The sequence below is a fragment of the Triturus cristatus genome, chromosome 5_1 (genome assembly GCF_964204655.1).
Source record: "Triturus cristatus chromosome 5_1, aTriCri1.1, whole genome shotgun sequence".
NCBI classification, from domain to species: domain Eukaryota; kingdom Metazoa; phylum Chordata; class Amphibia; order Caudata; family Salamandridae; genus Triturus; species Triturus cristatus.
The window spans coordinates 57,879,104-57,897,143 of record NC_140587.1 but is presented as its reverse complement, the minus strand read 5'-3'; the positions used below and the strand labels follow the sequence as shown (position 1 = coordinate 57,897,143).

Below are 18,040 nucleotides of genomic sequence, written 5' to 3'. Positions count from 1 at the left end.
GAGGGTGCTAACATGCATTACCGCATGTTAGCACCCTTTTACCCAACGCCTCCCTTTGCATCTCTAATGGAAAACCAGCGATGTTCCCTGGAAAACAGCGATAACCTCGCTATCTCTGGAATTTTTATCAGAGATAGCCTGCGATAACAAAATTATCGCTAAGCACGGCCAGCAATAATTATCGCTGGCCGTTGATAATATGCCCCATCTAGGGTTAGGCTAGAGTTAGAGTTATAGAGTTTGAGTTATAGAGTCGAGGTAGACTAGTGTTAGATATATGGTGTTATAGAGTTAGAGTTACAGAGGGGCATATTTACAAGGCGGCGATAGAAAATTATTGCCGCTTTTGCTGCCGTTTTCGGCGAAAAGCGTCGATAATTTTATCGCCTAATTAGCAAGGTCAGGCTAACACGTGAAACCTTGCATTAGCGCATGTATTCTTAATGCCCAGCTTTGCATCTCTAATGAGATGCAAAGTGGGCGTTTCTGACCTCACATGACAGGAGAAATGTCGCTAAGGGACATTTCTCCTATCATCAAGCCCCACGCTATGAAGCATAGCGGCAAGAAAAGTAGCGATAACCCCAGTTATCGCTATTTTCCTTACGCCTGCTTCAGGACTGACTTAGCCATGATATCCTATGGAAGGTGGATATCATGGCTAAGTTTGTGAGGCCCGATCAACAAGCTAACACCACACTTTGTGAGATTATCGCTGGGTTTCCAGCGATAATCTCACGTTGGGCAGTTAGCGCTAGGATTTTTATCGCTTTTGAGATAAGCGTTGCTAATAGCACGCTATCTCAGCAATAAAAATCCACGTTAGCCGGCGATAATTATCCTAGCGCTAAGTGCGCGTAGCGATAATTATCGCCGGTTGTTGCTGATATGCCCCAGAGTTAGAATTAGAGTTATAGAGCTAGAGTTATAGAGTTAGAATTACAGAGTTATCATTATAGAGCTAGAGAGTTAGAGTTACAGAGCAGAGTTAGATGTAGAGTTACAGACCTAGGGGCATATTATCAAGGGTCTTATCTTCGCTTTTTTGGCTTTAAAAGCCAAAAAAGCGGAGATAATGTTTTCGTCCTATTAACAAGAGGGTGATAACATGCATTAGCGCATGTTAGCACTCTTTTACCCAACGCCTCCCTTTGCATCTCTAATGCGATGCAAAGTGGGCGTCACTGGGCACAACAACCTTGTAAATATCGCTGATGTGCACATCCCGATATTTACAAGGAGGCCGAGGCATTTTTGCAGACATCAGTTTTTGGTGAAAAACGGGTTTTCACCAAAAACTAACGTCTGCAAAAATGCTGCTTTACCTATACTTTATATTGGAGGTGGATTATTCTGAAACGACCATAGGGTCGTATCAACAAGGTTATCGCCGTTTTCCATGGAACAGCGCTGGTTTTCCAGCGATGTTCCATGGAAAACAACGCTATTGCAGGAATAATTATCACCAGTGCGCAATGCGTTGTTAATACAGCGCTAGCATGACGATAATTTTCTGCGATAGCCGGCAATAACAATTCTCACTCACAGAACGGCCAGCGATAATTATCGCTGGCCATTGATAATATGCCCCCTATAGTTATAGAGTTAGGGTTATAGAGTTTGCGTTATAGAGTAACAGAGTTCGGGTTATGGAGTTAGGGTTATGGGGTTATACAGTTAGGGCTATAGTGTTAGTGTTAGGGGCATATTATCAAGACAGGCGATAAAATGATCGCCGCTTTAGCGGCAGAAAACTGCCGCTAAAACGGCGATAATGGGCTTGATAATATGCTCTATGGAATTCCAATTGAAGCCCATGTTAGATGTCCTTCACATCTAACATGGGCTTCAATTGGAATTCCATAGAGCATATTATCAAGCCCATTATTGCCGTTTTAGCGGCAGTTTTATGCCGCTAAAGCGGCGATAATTTTATCGCCTGTCTTGATAATATGCCCCTTAGGGTTAAAGGGTTAGAGTTATAGAGTTAGAGTTACAGAACTAGGGAGCATATTATCAAGCCAGGCGATAAAATTATCGCCGCTTTAGCGGCAGAAAACTGCAGCTAAAACGGCGATAATGGGCTTGATAATATGACCTTGAGAATTCCAATAGAAGCCCATGTTAGATGTGAAGGACGTCTAACATGGGCTTCAATTGGAATTCCATAGAGCATATTATCAAGCCCATTATTGCCGTTTTAGCGGCAGTTTTCTGCCGCTAAAGCGGCGATAATTTTATCGCCTGGCTTGATAATATGCCCCATAATTTATAGAGCTATAATGACATTGTTAGAGTTATACAGTTAGAGTTTTGGGGGCATATCATCAAGCCCCGGAGATAAAATTATCGCCGCTTTAGCGTCCGTTTTCGGACCGGAAGCAGCAATAAGTTTATCACCTAATCAGCAAGGTCACGCTATCGCGTGAATCCTTGCATTATCGCCCTTTCCCCCAACGCCCATCTTTGCATCTCTAATGAGATGCAAAGTGGGCGTTCCTGCCCTGACATAACTGGGGAAATGTCACTAAGCGACATTTCTCCAATTATCAATGGGCATGCTAACCTGCAGAGCGACAAGCAAAGTAGCGATAACCTCTGTTAACGCTACTTTCCTTACGCCTGCTTCAAAACGGACTCAGCCATGATATCCAATGTAAGGTGGATATCATGGCTATGTATGTCTTGCCCTATCAGCAAGCTTTCACCAACCCTTGTGCGATTATCGCTGTATTTCCAGCGATAATCGCACAATTGGCAGCTTGCGCTCTGAATTTTATTGCTTTGGAGAGAAGTGTTGCTGATAGCACGCTATCTCTGCGATAAAATTCAGAGTTGGCCGGCAATAATTATCCTCGCGCTAAGAGCGCTGAACGATAATTATCGCATTGCCTTGATTATATGCCCCATAGAGTTTGAGGTATAGAGTTAGAGCTATGGAGCTAGATTACAGAGCTAGAGTTATAGACACATGTACGGCTAGGCTAGAGTTAGAGTGATAGAGCTCGAGTTATAGAGTCGAGGTGGGCTAGTGTTTGTTTATGGAGTTAGAGTTATAGAGTTAGAGTTACAGAGTGAGGGGTGTAGGAGAGTAGGGTCTGCTTTCTATGTTCACCCCCACTTTTTGCTTTTGCTTTACTGGTTTTCGACTTAGATGTGGCTGTGGGCCTGCTAATCAGACCCACAGCCCGTCTGTTCTCTCTCTAAATTAATACTATGTACTTTAGGTGCATAACCTCATTGGATAGGATCACCTTATTGGCCCCTGTACAGTGTACCTTAGGTACCCAGGGCATAGGTGTACCCTAGGCCTACCAGGGGCTGCAGCATGTATTATGCCACCCCTGGCCTGGCCTTCCATTATGACACAACTGGCTGATCACTCAGCTGGGGCAAGGTCGTGTAATCACCCCTTGCTTAGGTGTAGTATTCCTATACCTATCTTATATATAGACACATGTGTACCTATCAGCCACTCCTATGGCAGGCCTTAACAATCCTGGAGGCAGAGTGCTTGGTAACATGTGAGATAGTGCTCTAGCATGAGCTGAGCCTGTCTGCAGCTTTCGGAACCATGTCCTTATAGCTGTTCTATGATATAGCCTACCATATACTCTTAAAGTGCCTTATAATCTTAAACGGTTATGGTAACTATGGTTTGGCTTTATCAAAACATGTCGTGTAAGGTGTCTCACACTTTGGAATAATACCCCCATCCCATTTCTGGGGATGAGGATATTATCCCTCCCTTCTAGAGGGAGAAGACATGTTGAAACCTACTTACCCGGTTAAAGTTAACCAGAGCCCCAGCATCACAAAATGGATGCTGCTGCCACGACACAAGTCTGACCTCCTGCTGCTGGGAGTGATCCCGGCACGGGAGGCTTGGACAATAGGTTTCCTGCCTTGGGAGGTGCGAGCACCACCCCAGACAGGCCTTAGTGTATTGGGGCAGGGAGGGATGAAAGAAACTAGACACTGCCTGGGGCACACAAGGTGTCCCATGCATAGTCCAGTTCAAACCGGTGCTGGGGCACTCCAGCCCCAGTCCTGGCGCGAAACTGGACAAAGGGAAGGGGGTGTAACCACCCCCCTCCCAGGTCCCACCCTAAGGCGTGACCTAGCAGGCAACCCAGCCCCCCAGATTAGTACAAGTGTGGTAGCTGGGCCCCAGGAGATTAGATTATCCTGAACCTGCAACTTGAACAGAAACTCTGGACCTTCGACATTCGACGAAAGAAGAAGACTGAAGAATCTCCCTTGTGGCCAAGGAGTGGTCACCCTGTGCGAACAGGCACCATCAAGAGACTAACCCTTTGCTTTGCTGAAGTTCTACGAGGGACCGACTGCAGAGCCTTGACTTCCAGACTTCTCCGACCCCGATCCCCATCCACAGCCGAGCTGAGATCCGTGGAGGCGACGAGAGACGTGGGACCGGCTACCTGGGAAAAGTGGTGAGTATCTTCCAGCGCAGCTTCTGAGGCACCCTCGAAGTTGTGCACCGGGGATTGAGAAGCCCCAACCCCAAGCACCATCTGCACCGAAGATCAGCCCCCCACACTCCACGAGTCCTGCGTGGGGCCCTTCTGCATTTTCCTGCTTGCCGCGTCTGTCCGGTTGCTTGCCCGCTGGCTAGCAACCTTTGCGACGACACCTACGATTTTCCACTGCTGATTTGGCTCCTCCAGACTGGCTCCTGCTCCTCTGCAAAAGAGAAGCACCCCAGACCTTCCTGGTCTGCACCAGAAGCAAGTCCTCCATTCTTCGTGGGTTCCGCTTGCCAAGGCCTGGTGAGTCCTAGTTCGACTTCGACGCCGCCATCACGAGCCTTCGTGGGACAGCTCGCCTCCTGGTCCTGGTCATCCTCGACGTCTCCTGGTACCCGTGGCTGCTGCGACAAGCTTCACCTCTTCACCTGCAATCTCCCGACATCGCCTGGTTCCTTCCTGGTTCCACGTGGTCACTGGCTAGTGACCCAGACTCTGTCCCCTCTGCTTGCAGGTATCCTTCCTTCTTGATCCCGGCCTTGGGATCCACCGGACACTCTGCACTGACTGCCTGTCAGCAACTTTCCTTCAGGCATCCATAGAAGTCCACGACGAAACCCGAAGCAAGTTCACACCTAAGCACCTGCAGCCCGTGGGCTAGGTAACTTGGGTACTCCGGTGCTCACAAGGGTATTGACTATCCTAGGGTCTAGTTTCCGAGTCTCGACTTTCTAGTTACACCAGAAGTGTCCTAAAACTGCTTATTTCTGAACTGTACTATTTCTATCGATTATACGCATTACGCGTGAGTGTTTCCACTGTGCACCTGAATCCCGTGGGACTCCCACTTCCTCACCTTGGGTAGTATAGTGTAGCCCCAGCGATTCCCTAGGCCTATCTTATTTCCGTGACAGTGGTCCTTATACCACTTACTTAGTATATGGTTTGCGTGGCCCCTAGGGCCTAACTGTATTACTTACCTGTGTGACTTAATGTATGCTTAAATAAGACTGTGTTGTACTTACCTCGAATCTCAAAGAGTGCTGAGGGTTTGACTAGAATAAATACACTTTATTTTATATATATATCTGTTGTGGTGTCCTTTCATTTGGTATTCAAGGGGTTACAAATGGTATAACAGCTGGCTTCACATGCCATTCAGAGTTTAGCCTAAGACTGCTCTTGTCCATGCTACCACTAGGATAGCTGGTCTATAACCAATCACCATAAGGGTTGTTTGGACTGATACAGGGTGTACACTAGAATTAGTGACATCATATATCAGGCCAACTTCTCACAAGGGGCCTGTCAGCAACAACCGGCGCTAATTATCGCTTAGAGTGCTTAGCGCAAGGATAATTATCGCGGCTATCGCTGGATTTTATCGCGGAGATAGCGCGCTATCAGCGACGCTTATCTCCAAAGCGATAAAAATTCCAGAGTTAGCTGCCAAATGTGCGATTATCGCTGGAAATGAAGCGATAATTGCTCAACGATTGGTGATACGTTGTTGATAGGGCAGGGCAGACTTAGCCATTATATCCACCTTCCATTGGATATAATGGCTAAGTCAGATTGAAAGCAGGCGTAAGAAAAGTAGCGGTAAGCGCGGTTAGCGCTACTTTTCTTATCGATATGCAAGTTAGCGGGAGGTTTGTTGATGTGAGAAATCTCGCTAACCGACATTTCTCCTGTTATTTTTATGCGGAACGCCCACTTTGCATCTCAATAGAGATGCAAAGCTGGGTGTTGAGGGAAAGGGTGCTAATCCAAGGATTTACGCGATAGCGTGACCTTGCTGATAATGCGATAAAATTATCGCCGCTTTTCACCCGAAAACGGATGCTAAAGCGGCGATAATTTTATCGCGGCGCCTTGATGATATGCCCCTCAGAACTAGAGTTAGAGTTATAGACTTTTGGAGCTAGAGATCTGGGAGCATATTATCAAGCACGGCGATAAAATTATTGCCGCTTAATAGGCAGAAAACTGCCGCTAAAGTGGCGATAATGGGCTTGATAATATACTCTAGAGAATTCCCTTACAAGCCCAGGTTAGACATCTAACCTGTGTTTCTATTGGAATTCTATAGAGCATATTATCAAGCCCATTATCGCCACTTTAACGGCAGTTTTCTGCCGATAAAGCGGCGATAATTTTATCGCCCTGTCTTGATAATATGGCCCATAGAGTCAGAATTACAGACTTACCGTTATAGAGTTACAGAGCAGAGTTACAGAGCAGAGTTACAGAGCAGAGTTACAAAGCAGAGTTACAAAGCAGAGTTACAAAGCAGAGTTACAAAGCAGAGTTACAAAGCAGAGTTACAAAGCAGAGTTACAGAGCAGAGTTACAGAGCAGAGTTACAGAGCTAGAGTTAGATGTAGAGTTAGAGATACAGAGCAGAGTTACAGAGCAGAGTTACAGAGCAGAGTTACAGAGCAGAGTTACAGAGCAGAGTTACAGAGTAGAGTTACAGAGCAGAGTTATAGAGCTAGAGTTAGATGTAGAGTTAGAGTTATAGAGTAAGAGTTATAGAATTAAGGGGCATATTAACAAGGGCAAGCGATAATTTTCGCTGGCCCCACATAGCGGTAGAAATATTATCGCCAGCTATCGCTGAAAATTATCGCCACGATAACGCTATATTAACAATACATAGCGCTATGGCGATAATATTTCAGCGATAGCAGTGTTTACCATGGAACTTCGCTGGTTTTCCAGCGATGTTCCATGGAAAACAGCGATAACATTGCTAATACGACAGTGTGGTTGTATTAGCGTAATCCACCTACCATTATTAGTATGCCTTAGTCTGGAATGTAACAGATGTTAAATTCCAGCGTTAAGGCCGAGGTAGCGTGATTTTTTTTTTTCGCTGCACCTCCTTGTTAATATCGCGAAGCTGCCTGCGCAATATGTTCCTGTGTTGTTTTCACAGCAACGCCTTCTTTGCATCTGTTAGTGATGCGAGGCTGTGAAAAAACGGGCTCTACATCAAAGAAACACACGCTAGCGTGTCCTTGATGATATTGCGATATAATTATCGCCGCTTATAGTCTGAAAACTGACGCTAAAGCAGCGATAATTATATCGCCAGCCCTTGCTATTATGCCCCTAAATTTATAGAGTTCGAGTTACAGAGCTAGAGTTATAAAGCTAGAGTTAGAATTAGATGTAGAGTTAGAAAGTTACATTTATACAGTTAGAATTAGAGTTCGATTCAGAGCTAGAGTTATAGCGTTAGAGTTATTGAGTTAGGGTTATTAAGATAGGGTTATAGATCTAGAGTTATAGAGTTATTTTTGTTTAATTGTTTTACATTATCAGTTGGAGCAAATTTTCCGATGTTGCCCAAGTAGGGCATCAACCCATACCATCCCTCCTCTATGCAGATGACGTGGTACTTATTGCCCCCACCCTCTTGGGTCTGCAGCGAGTATTTATTAAATTTGCTCAGTTTATGCAGAATCTTGGCTTGAAAATTATTTTAAGTAAAACTTTTTTAATGGTTCCTGGGAAAAGAGTTACAAACTGCAATCAATGAACTAAAATAAGGCACACACTATCATTCTCTTACTTGGGCATTTTATGTGATCAAGAGGTGAACTGGAGGAGTGTGGTTAAGTGCAGAAGGCTCCAGTTTGTTAACAGTATTTCAGCCTTGCTGATTATCAAGCATGCAAGAGAATTGATGACCATATACAAGGCTAAATGCCGGAACACTGCTATGTAGGGGTCAACATGTTAATGTCGATTCACTACCGCTGGTAAAAAAGGCCTAATTATGGAATCTCCTCCCTCTCCCAAAAAGTTGTTCCACCTTTGCCTGCCGTCTGAACTGGGCAAACCCTACTTAGCAGATTTGATTAAGATTCAGCCTCTTCTGCTCTGGCATAAGATCTTGACATCTGAGCACACGGAGATGGACTGCTCGATGGTAAAGGATTGCCTTAGATCCGTGTCGGCTCTTAAAATTCCCGTGCTTACATTTGTCAGCTATTTCCTGTCTGACATTGGGCCTCCTAGGTACTTTGACCACCCAAATAATTTGAATAGTATCTCTAGAAAAGCATTAAAGTTGGAATGTAATTCCTTACTTGAGGAACTGAGGTTGTCTTCTGAGATTCTCAAACCTTCCATCCTTGAAGAACCAACTGATTTCAATGGCACATGGTATGCAACCCTATTTAATACACAGCATAGATTTGTTCTGACACGCTCCCGGCTGGACATTTTTCACACCAGTTTTCGACCATTAATTATTAGAGGTAGAGTAAGAGTTATAGAGTTTGAGGTAGATTTGTAGAGTCAAAGGGGCATATTTACAAGGGCTTTATCTCTGCTTTTTTGGCTTACAAAGCCAAAAAAGCTGAAATAAAGCCAGCGCCCTATTTACGAGAGGGTGCTAACATGCATAATCACATGTTAGCACCCTTTTTCCCAACGCCTCACTTTGCATCTCCAATGAGATGCAAAGTGGGCGTTACTGGGCGTACCCAAGATGGACTACCTTGCAAATATCGCTGATGTTCACATCGCGATATTTACAAGGCAGCCCACATGATTTTAGCACACATTAGATTTCGGCGAACACGGACGATTTCTCCAAAACCTAACGTCTGCTAAAATCCTGACTTAGCCATCCCTAACATAGGGGGTGGATTATGCTGATAAGACCCTAAGGGTCGTATCAGCAAGCTTATCACCCTTTTCCAGCGATGTTCCCTGCAAAAGGGCGATAACCTCGCTATCTCTGGAATTATTAGCGCCCTGGAGTAACGCGTTGTTAATAACGCGCTACCAGGTCGATAAATACCAGAGATAGCCTGCTATAATATAATTATCGCTAAGCACAGCCAGCGATAATTATAGCTGGCCGTTGTTATTATGCCCCAGAGTTAGAGTTAACGTTACAGTTAGAGGTAGATTTAGAGTTATGGAGTTAGAGATAGGCTAGAGTTAGAGCTATAGATTTATAGAGTTACAGAGTTATGGAGTTATAGAGTATGGAAATGCTTCTTTTTCATGATCACCCCCAGGTTTTGGAGTGATACTGCGGGTTTGTTGATTAGGGAGTGCACTGAGGCCTTCTAACCATACCTCAGTGACAGTGTTCTAACCCCTTTCAAAGTTAATGTTGAATTGGCTACCCATAATTAGGATAGGCTGACTTACTCATAAAATGTAAATTGATACTTGTATAGCGCACTACTCACCCGCAAGGGTCTCAAGGCGCTTGTACGAATACCGCTGTGGAACCCATCCTGGCTTTCCCTGTGAGGCGTCCACTCCTGGGCACCCCAAAGGTGGAGGCCAGGCATCCATAGCGTTGTGGGGGCCGTTGTGGAGATTAAGCAAGCTATTGCCCAGAGTTGCAGAGTGGGACTCCATGATTGGAATAGGCACCGAGGCGAGAAATATCATGTCCGTGGAAATTTTGAGCCCAAGACCCGCCGAGGCGGGGAATTGAACCCTGATCCCGGGCTGGTCCCGGGCTAGACCTCTGCATCAGTGTCTGCCGCTCTAATCATTGAGCCACACTTCTCCACTCATAAGTCCCTAGTATATGGTACATGGGTTCCCAGGGCATGTAATTCCCCACCCCCAAGGCTACAGCACTGGTTGGGCTGCCTGTGTGTGGCAAAGTACGAAAATAGCTCCCTGCCTGCTGCTGCATCCTGGAAGAGCCCTTTTAAACTGTTAGTTCAACTTTGCCATTCAAACCAATGGCATAGCACCCATTTCCCTTATCAATATATCTAAGTCTCCCCTAAGGAAGCCTTATGGAGCCCTGAGGCAGGAAGATGTATATCATTATTATTATTACTATGTCCTAACAGCAAAGCTTCCAAATTTTCATTTTTCCAGTAAAAAGATTGGTACCCCTATTGGCTGCAACAGAGTTATTGGCTGACCTCTAAGCAGAGCTATATTCTGAATGGAACTATAAACGGGTACTTCAAGGTATCAAATTAATCATTGCTTTAAGAGCATCTTGATGCCCAAATCAAGTGTAATGTTATTTTTAAGGAAAGGCACATTTTAGGAAGTTTCCATTCTGTTGAACAGTTTGTCCAGTGGCCTTGTATAGTTGCTGGCCACTAGACGGATGACTGCCCTCTTGGGGAGTAGTGTTTATGACCGCCAGGCTCAGGAACACCAAGGACAGTCCTGATGACCCCTGAACCTGGCAAGAGAGCCTGAAATGACAGCTGAACTGCACCTGCCACACCACACATGGATTGTAAAAGTAAGAATATTAGTAAGATTCAGATTATGAATAAAAGTAGGAATAAGAATAAGAGTAAGGATAAACAGAATAAGCATAAAATATCATAACAAGAATAATATTAAAATTAAGATTAACATTTGGTATAAGTATAAGCGTAGAATGGCAGTAAGAGTAAAAATAAGAATAACCGTAAGAAAAAGAATAGAATTAAGTATAAGAATAAAAAGAACAAAAGTAAGAATAAGAACAATAATAATAATGGTAAAAGTAAGACAAATAGTAGTAGTAAGAATAAGAGTATGAATTAGAGTTAAAGTTCGAGTTATAGTAAAAGAAGACTAAGACAAAAAAGAATACATATACCATTAAAAATAATAGTAATAGTCAAGATGTGAATATTACTAATAATAATAGGATTAAGGTTAAGTATAATACTAGGGGGCATATTTACAAGCCAATTTCACCGCCAAAACGTCACTTTTCATGATGTTGGGGTGGCGAAGGGGGCTTCACGTTATTTACAAGGCAGCATTAAGCCACAAAAGGTGGCTCAACGCTGCCTTGTAAATACAGCCCCCTTTCACGCTATACTTAGTGTGGAAAGAGGATGGATATGGGTGTTGCCATGGGCGTTCCACCGCAACACCCATTGGTTTTGACTTTGCCCAATATTTACAAGGGAGGTGTAAATATGGGGCAGCGTCAAAATTGAAACCAGGAAAAACCTGGTCTTCCCCTGGCGCAACAAGGAGAAATGTTTAATTTCTCCTCTTTTTTGTTGTTTCCATGACTGCTACGTTGTGCAGCACACATGGAAACAGCAAAACACCATTGACTGTGTATGTGCAGGAAGGTGACCCTTCGTGCACATAAACAATCATGACAAAAATGATGTTTCACAACTTCTCTGTGTGCTGCATTTAGCAGCACACATAAAAATTACAAAGCGCCATTTAGAGAAGGGTGTCTTCCTGCGCATAAATAATCTTGCCCTGCAATGCAGACGCCCTTGCACTATGGTGCAACAGTGCCTGTGTTGGAGCTACGCAGATAAATGTAGTGCCAGCGCAGGGGGAAACGCAGGGATGCAACATATTGTTGGAAATATGGTGCCGCCCTGCGTTTCAGAAGCGTTGGAGCGCGGGGTTAAGCCAAGGAGGCTAACAACGCGCCCCACCACTTCTATTGTAATAAATAAGTGAAGGAGTAAGAATAAGATTTTTTTTTAAACAGTACAATAAGGACAAGCATAATAATAAGAGTAAGTATGATAGTAAGAATATGCATACAAAGAGTAAGAGTAATAGTAGGAATAAGGAAAAGAATCGTAAGAGTAAGACTAATAGTAAGATTGAGATTAGGATGAGGAATATGAGTTTAAATTCAAGTTTGATTTAGAGTAAGACTAAAAAGAATCAGAATAAGAGTAAGAATATACATAAGAATACAGAATAAGAATCATGAATAAGAACGGGAATCATGAATAAGGATAAGAATAAGAATAGGAATTTGGATAATACCTTTTTTTATAAAGAGATTCATACAGAGTTTCTATTCTAGCTACGGTGTACAAACAGCATGTGTAACAATAATCAATGTTATCATAATCAAATTACTAACCTCAGAAAGATGGACGCTTGAGTCGATTGTGCTGAAATTTGAGCCTGGGACCAGCAGATGAGTGCATGTGTGAAGGGTTCTTATCAATGAATATAAATGTAAATAAGGTTCCACCCACCTCCTTTGGTCCTGGCCCAGTCTCCGCCCAACATCTTGTAGGGGCGTTGATTGGCGCTGACGGCCCACACTCCGGCCCCACCGACACTGACGTGGAGGAACTGTCCCAGGAGCTGAGTCCAGATTAAACTGTTCAGGGTGAAAATATTGCCAGCTGCATTCACTGCGAACACCTGGCCATTGCTGGCATCAATCTGCACCATGGACCCAGAGACTTTAGAACACTTCAGGGATGCAGCAGCACCTACAGGGTGAGAAGAGGAAGGGGACACCTGGCGGCTGAGCACTGGTATTACAGACAAAAAAGGCATGCTCTGCCTAGTCTTACAGATTCTTTAAAATAGACATGGAGTGAGATTTGGATCCACCCAGAGGAGTAATACTGCCTTAGCTCATTGGTGTAACATTCCTCTTCCTAAAGAATGCTTGCATTATTGAGGAACTCACTCCATGTGCAAACTACTCTCACTCATTACACACCCAATGCTATACCTCTTACATGCACTTTAAGCAGAAGGTTACATGCATTGCAAGCAGAAAGCAATCTCTGTGTTTTTTTTCATAACAAGAAGCATTTTCAAACGTACTACAACCACCATGTACCACCATCATCACCACGATTACCAACATCACTGGGAAGAAACACCTGAGGGGAGCTGAGCTGGGAGCTGTGCTGTGTTACCAATCCGGTCCAAGGATATTTTGTGATTCAGGTTAATTCCAACATGTTTGTATTCATTGTCTTTCTTCTCTTTCAAAGGAATTGGTTCCGCCTTTAAGGCCAGTGATGAAGATGGTGTGACGTGCAAAACAGATTTCCTTCAGTGGGCATCTAACACCTGATAATGTAGCATTACTGTGAGCATCTTGGATATCTAAGTTAAGTTTAATACTCATCAGCGTAAGACGCGGCAGTTGTGCTCGCTGTTCAATTCAGGTGTGCGAGAGATGAAATTACAATCCTTAATGGTTCTGCCTGACTCACAGCGCAGGATATGTAAATAGTTTACTGAAACAAGAAACAAGCAGCTGGGTTATAGAGGACTGCACTGCCAAGACAAGTCACTGAAAAGTGGTGAAATATTGCCCGCCTCAGATGGCCGGCTGCCAAATGACCATAAATTATAAGAACATTCACAGGGGTATGAGAGGCAATATATTGCCTGTGCAGGATATGTAAATATTATAATCATAATTGTAATCATAAATTACACATGGGGAGTCTCATTTATGAAAAGTGGTTGCACCACTACGTGAAAACAGCGATGCAACACTTTTCAGTGCGCCCTCCGTGTGAAACCATGGACACGCCGTATTTACTGTACTGTGCTCCATGTTGCAAGGAGTTACAGATACGTCAGGATTTCTGACGTATCTGTAGGCACTCTAAAGACGCATTGCTGGAGTGTGACGCAAAAGTGATGCAACGGCAGCGCAAAGGGCTCATAAATAAGTCCGTAATATGTGGGGTTTAGTACCAGGAAGAAGGGTGCTGAAGTTACCTATAGGCAGCGCGCTACACCGTTGGAGTGTTGCATTTGTTGACATCCTATGTGGGAAGTACTCTGGTGTTGTGTGTGAGTGACCTCACAGGTGCTTTCATCGCATCTTGAGGAGCAGCACCACACAATGGGATGGAGGTTTGAGAGATAGGCATGACAAATGTGATTCTAATTAGGACTAAAAGATACAGGGTTGCTACAAAGCAGCAACCTAGCCCAAGGAGCAAAGGGGTTCACTGTTCATGCACACCAAAAGCAGAGAGATAATCAGGAAAGACTCAGTGATCCACATGGCAGAGAAGCTGTCAAACGAGTAAAAATATGTCAATGTTTGTGACATGAACAGTAAATGAACAGTAGCCAAGCACCTTTTTAAAGGCAGACATCTGCCTCCTGCTGGACAAATACACATTATGACGAGAAAAGAAGTGGAGGATAAATGAAGCTTGGAAATTTCACAATCTTTAAAAAGCACAGATAACATCTACTCCTGCTCAGCCCAAACCTAGGTGTGTGAGATGTTCACACTTGTTCTCAGGGGAGCAGAGGAGGGGCAGGAGCAGTGCCTTTAGAAAGCAATGATTGCAGGCACAGCTGTGGCATTTACAAGCCATCCCAGTGACTTTCACAGTCAATGTAGACATGTGAAGGTAGTCTCAGCAGAAGATAGTGTAGGTGTGTGAATTATACAAAGCACACCAAACATCTCCTGGTATCATAGGGGTGCAGGAGAGTGTGGTTACATCAGAAGGAACCTAATGTTTACTACAGATGGACAAATCAAGGTGTCTTCATAAATGCAACTATTAACTGGGTGATTGTCACTGATGGAAAAGGTACATTATGCACTGCTCTAAAATGTGCACTGTTCAGACTTCCATGCAGATCCTGCCCCATTTATTCCAATCCTGTGAAAGGGAAGACCATACGATTCAACAAGATCAGGGCACATTTTGGGGTCCTTTAGTAACATCAGTACTGCATTGGCGCTGATGACGTATAGATGAAGGGTATGGTGGTGCTCACAAGATTTGTTTCCTGAATTGCACCAATGAAGTTGAAGTAATAAGCACATTTTACATGTGCGAATTCCCAAATCAATTTGGTGGATTTGCAAAATACCTTTTACATGCCAAATACCCTCCATATGCAAATTGCCTTGCATTACTTTGTGCATGAGCATCAGTTCTGGGTTGAGGTTCTTGAGGGGGAGGGAGGTGCAGATCCAAATGCATCCAAACTCGTCGCTCCAATGGAGAGGAACGTGCGGAAATATGATCAATGGACTTATACCACATTTTGCAAAAAGTTAGACCTTTACTCAAAACGAATGGTTTTAGTAATTTGGTGTAAATCTGTTCAGCGGCTTTCAAGGAATTCGAATTTTTAACTAGTGCTCCGGTGGGCATGAAGGAGTTAAATCTGGTTATAGTTAGATAAATCTAGCCCATTGGTTTTCAGAAATGCTCTGATTGGCCAAATCAAAGTGGACAGGTGGATCCAAATTGGTTGGTCACAACAACATGCAAAATATGTTGAGGCAGTCATTACAGGACTCGGAGGAAATATATATATTTCAGGTTCGGTCACTTCATTATCATTCCTTGGTACTGAGGTAACCAGTGCAGTATCCCCTGCGGTACCTTGGTACAATCATTGCGGTACCATAGTACTGCAGTATCACAGTGCCACTGTACCAAATAGATTTTTTTTTTCATGACCCATCTGCCATTGTACAGGCAGTAGTACCGAGAGTGAGGATTGGCTTCTTGGAGTGGGTTTGGCACACGTACGACCCTCCGTTGTGCAAGGCTGAAGGCTGTGTGGAGTGGGGGATTAAGTGCTCATTGGTGGTTGGGCAATCACAGGAGGCTGGCTGCAGTGCTGGCTGGTTGAAGATGTGAGAATCTGTGTTTGGATATTCATAAGGTGATGAGTGCAGGGTATAGCTGGAGGTTTGGTGTCAGTGGTGGGTTTAGGCACTTGGAGAGGTTTGGCTGCACAGCTTGTCCAGAGGCTAGTGCTCAATCCCCTATTGTGCACACCTGAAGGCCATGTGTTGTTGGCTATGGACATCCAGGGGGGAATGGGCTCATGGCCTGGCTGGAAGTAGAGCACTCATGGGGGTTTAGTGTGTGACTTGTTCTCCAGCCGCACCCTGCCCAACATCCCACTGCAAACAGCCAGATGTCAATAACGTGCATGGGGATGAGTGGAGCACCTGGCAGGGGCCTTGGTACCAGCAAGAGGTTCAGCAGCTCTAAGGGGTTGGGTCCAGTTCCTGGACAATGGGCAAATGTGGGGTAAAGGTTACAAAGCCTGACCAGAGATGTGGGCCCTCAGAGGAGCTTAGGGGTTAGGAGCAAGACTTGGCCAAATACCAGAACCTGCGGGCAACCCCCTCCTCTGCTGAACATGGCAAAAGGCTGTGGGTAGCGGTGTGGACACTGGTTTCCTGAGAAGGGTTGGCTGTGCTAAACTTAGAGTACGATTGTTAGATCTGTCATACTTATGGTAGTCTTCCCCCAAACACTTCGTCTGCTTACCTCCTCTTTCTGCTGATTCTTTTTGTTTGCCTTAGGACTCTAAGCACTTTATCACTGCTGGCCAGTTCTAAAGTGCCTGTGTTCCTTGCCTAATCATAGTACCATTGATGCATATACAATTGGCACATTTATCTTAGTCCCTGGTAAAGTGGTATACCATATACCCAGGGCCTGTAAATTAAATGACACTAGTGGGTTTACAGCATTGATTGTTCCACCCACACAAGTAGAACTTTAAACCTGTTTCAGGCCTGCCACTGCAGAGTCTGTGTGTGCAGTTCTACTGCCACTTCGACTTGGCACTTAAAACCCCTTCTAAACAATAAGGAGCTATGGAGGGATAATTTTTAGCCAGATCACCCTCCACCCATCAATTATTCAAACAACAAGAATTTGGCAATCAGGGCACTCTTCAATCTTTTAAGTCGGACCGGTGTCGCGGGGTATTCACCTCAGCCCAACAACATTTTCATGATTTACGCAGTCGAGTCCGGTCCTCTACGTCCAAAATATTTTATTTACTTCATAGAAAAAACACTTGCCAAGCCTTAAACATTCTTTTTATTACACATATATCACCCCCAAAGTAGTTCTTCTGTTGCCCATAGGGTAGGATGCTGTGTAAGGAAAGGGTAGGACATGTACCATTACGTTTTGCAGGTCCTGGTAGTGAAACAAACCTACATATATTTTTCACTATTGTGAGGCCCACTCCCCTCATAAGTTCATATGGGGAATTCCTTGATAAACTTTTAAGTTGTAATTCCCAACTGGAGAGGAATAGCTGTATCAGGTTTTATATATTTGGAATGGTAATGACTAATTACTATTTTAGAAATTCCACTTTTAGATGGTGGACATTTCTTTGCTCTTACAGCTCTGTGTGCCTGCAGCCTGTCTCAAATACACATCTAGTTTGCGTGACAGCTCCACTTTGTAAATTCCCTCTAGACAGCCACAAACACAGGAAGGTTAGGTATGTCTGAGTACTCACATTTATTCTGATGGCTCTTCCATGGCAGGAAGGGAGAACGGGCCTGAAACTTACGCCTCAATAGGTAGTGTCCTGTCCTCACACAAAGGGCTGATTACCACCTACAGATAGTTTGGAGTCAGGGCTAGGAAGAAAGGATCTCCAGTTTATGGGTTTTGCCATGGGGCAGCACAGCAGGCCTACGGCAAAAGAAAAGTGCAGGAATTTGCTGAATCTATTACATACGGCACATTTCTGTCCTTTTCCCCTGTGTTGGCGCACAATGGGCTGCTGTGCGTCAACGCACGCACCTTTACACCATGGTGCAAGGGTGCCTGCATTGTGGAGATGATTATTTTTGGGCAGGAAGGAAAACCTTCCTGCATGAAAACAACCACAAGATCCTTTTTCCTCTTTCTATGTGAATGCAGCACACATAGAAAGAGGAAAAATGAGGAGAAATTAAGATTTCGCTCCTTGTTGTGCCTCCCTTACATACGTTTCCGGTGCTGCCTCAGACTCACACATTTTTGTAGTGCTAGGGCAGTGTCAAAAAGCTA

General features: G+C 44.3%; 1 protein-coding gene across 1 annotated transcript in view; it reads right to left on the bottom strand.

Annotated features, from left to right (window-relative positions):
* The window catches only part of LOC146830169 (fish-egg lectin-like), a 114,453-nt gene that overhangs the window by 79,490 nt on the left and 16,923 nt on the right, over nucleotides 1–18,040 (bottom strand). The window contains exon 2 of the mRNA XM_085604020.1: nucleotides 12,461–12,703. Within this exon, the coding sequence (XP_085460146.1) occupies nucleotides 12,461–12,662 (202 nt within the window). The 5' untranslated portion in view covers nucleotides 12,663–12,703. The remainder of the gene's footprint in view (nucleotides 1–12,460; nucleotides 12,704–18,040) is intronic.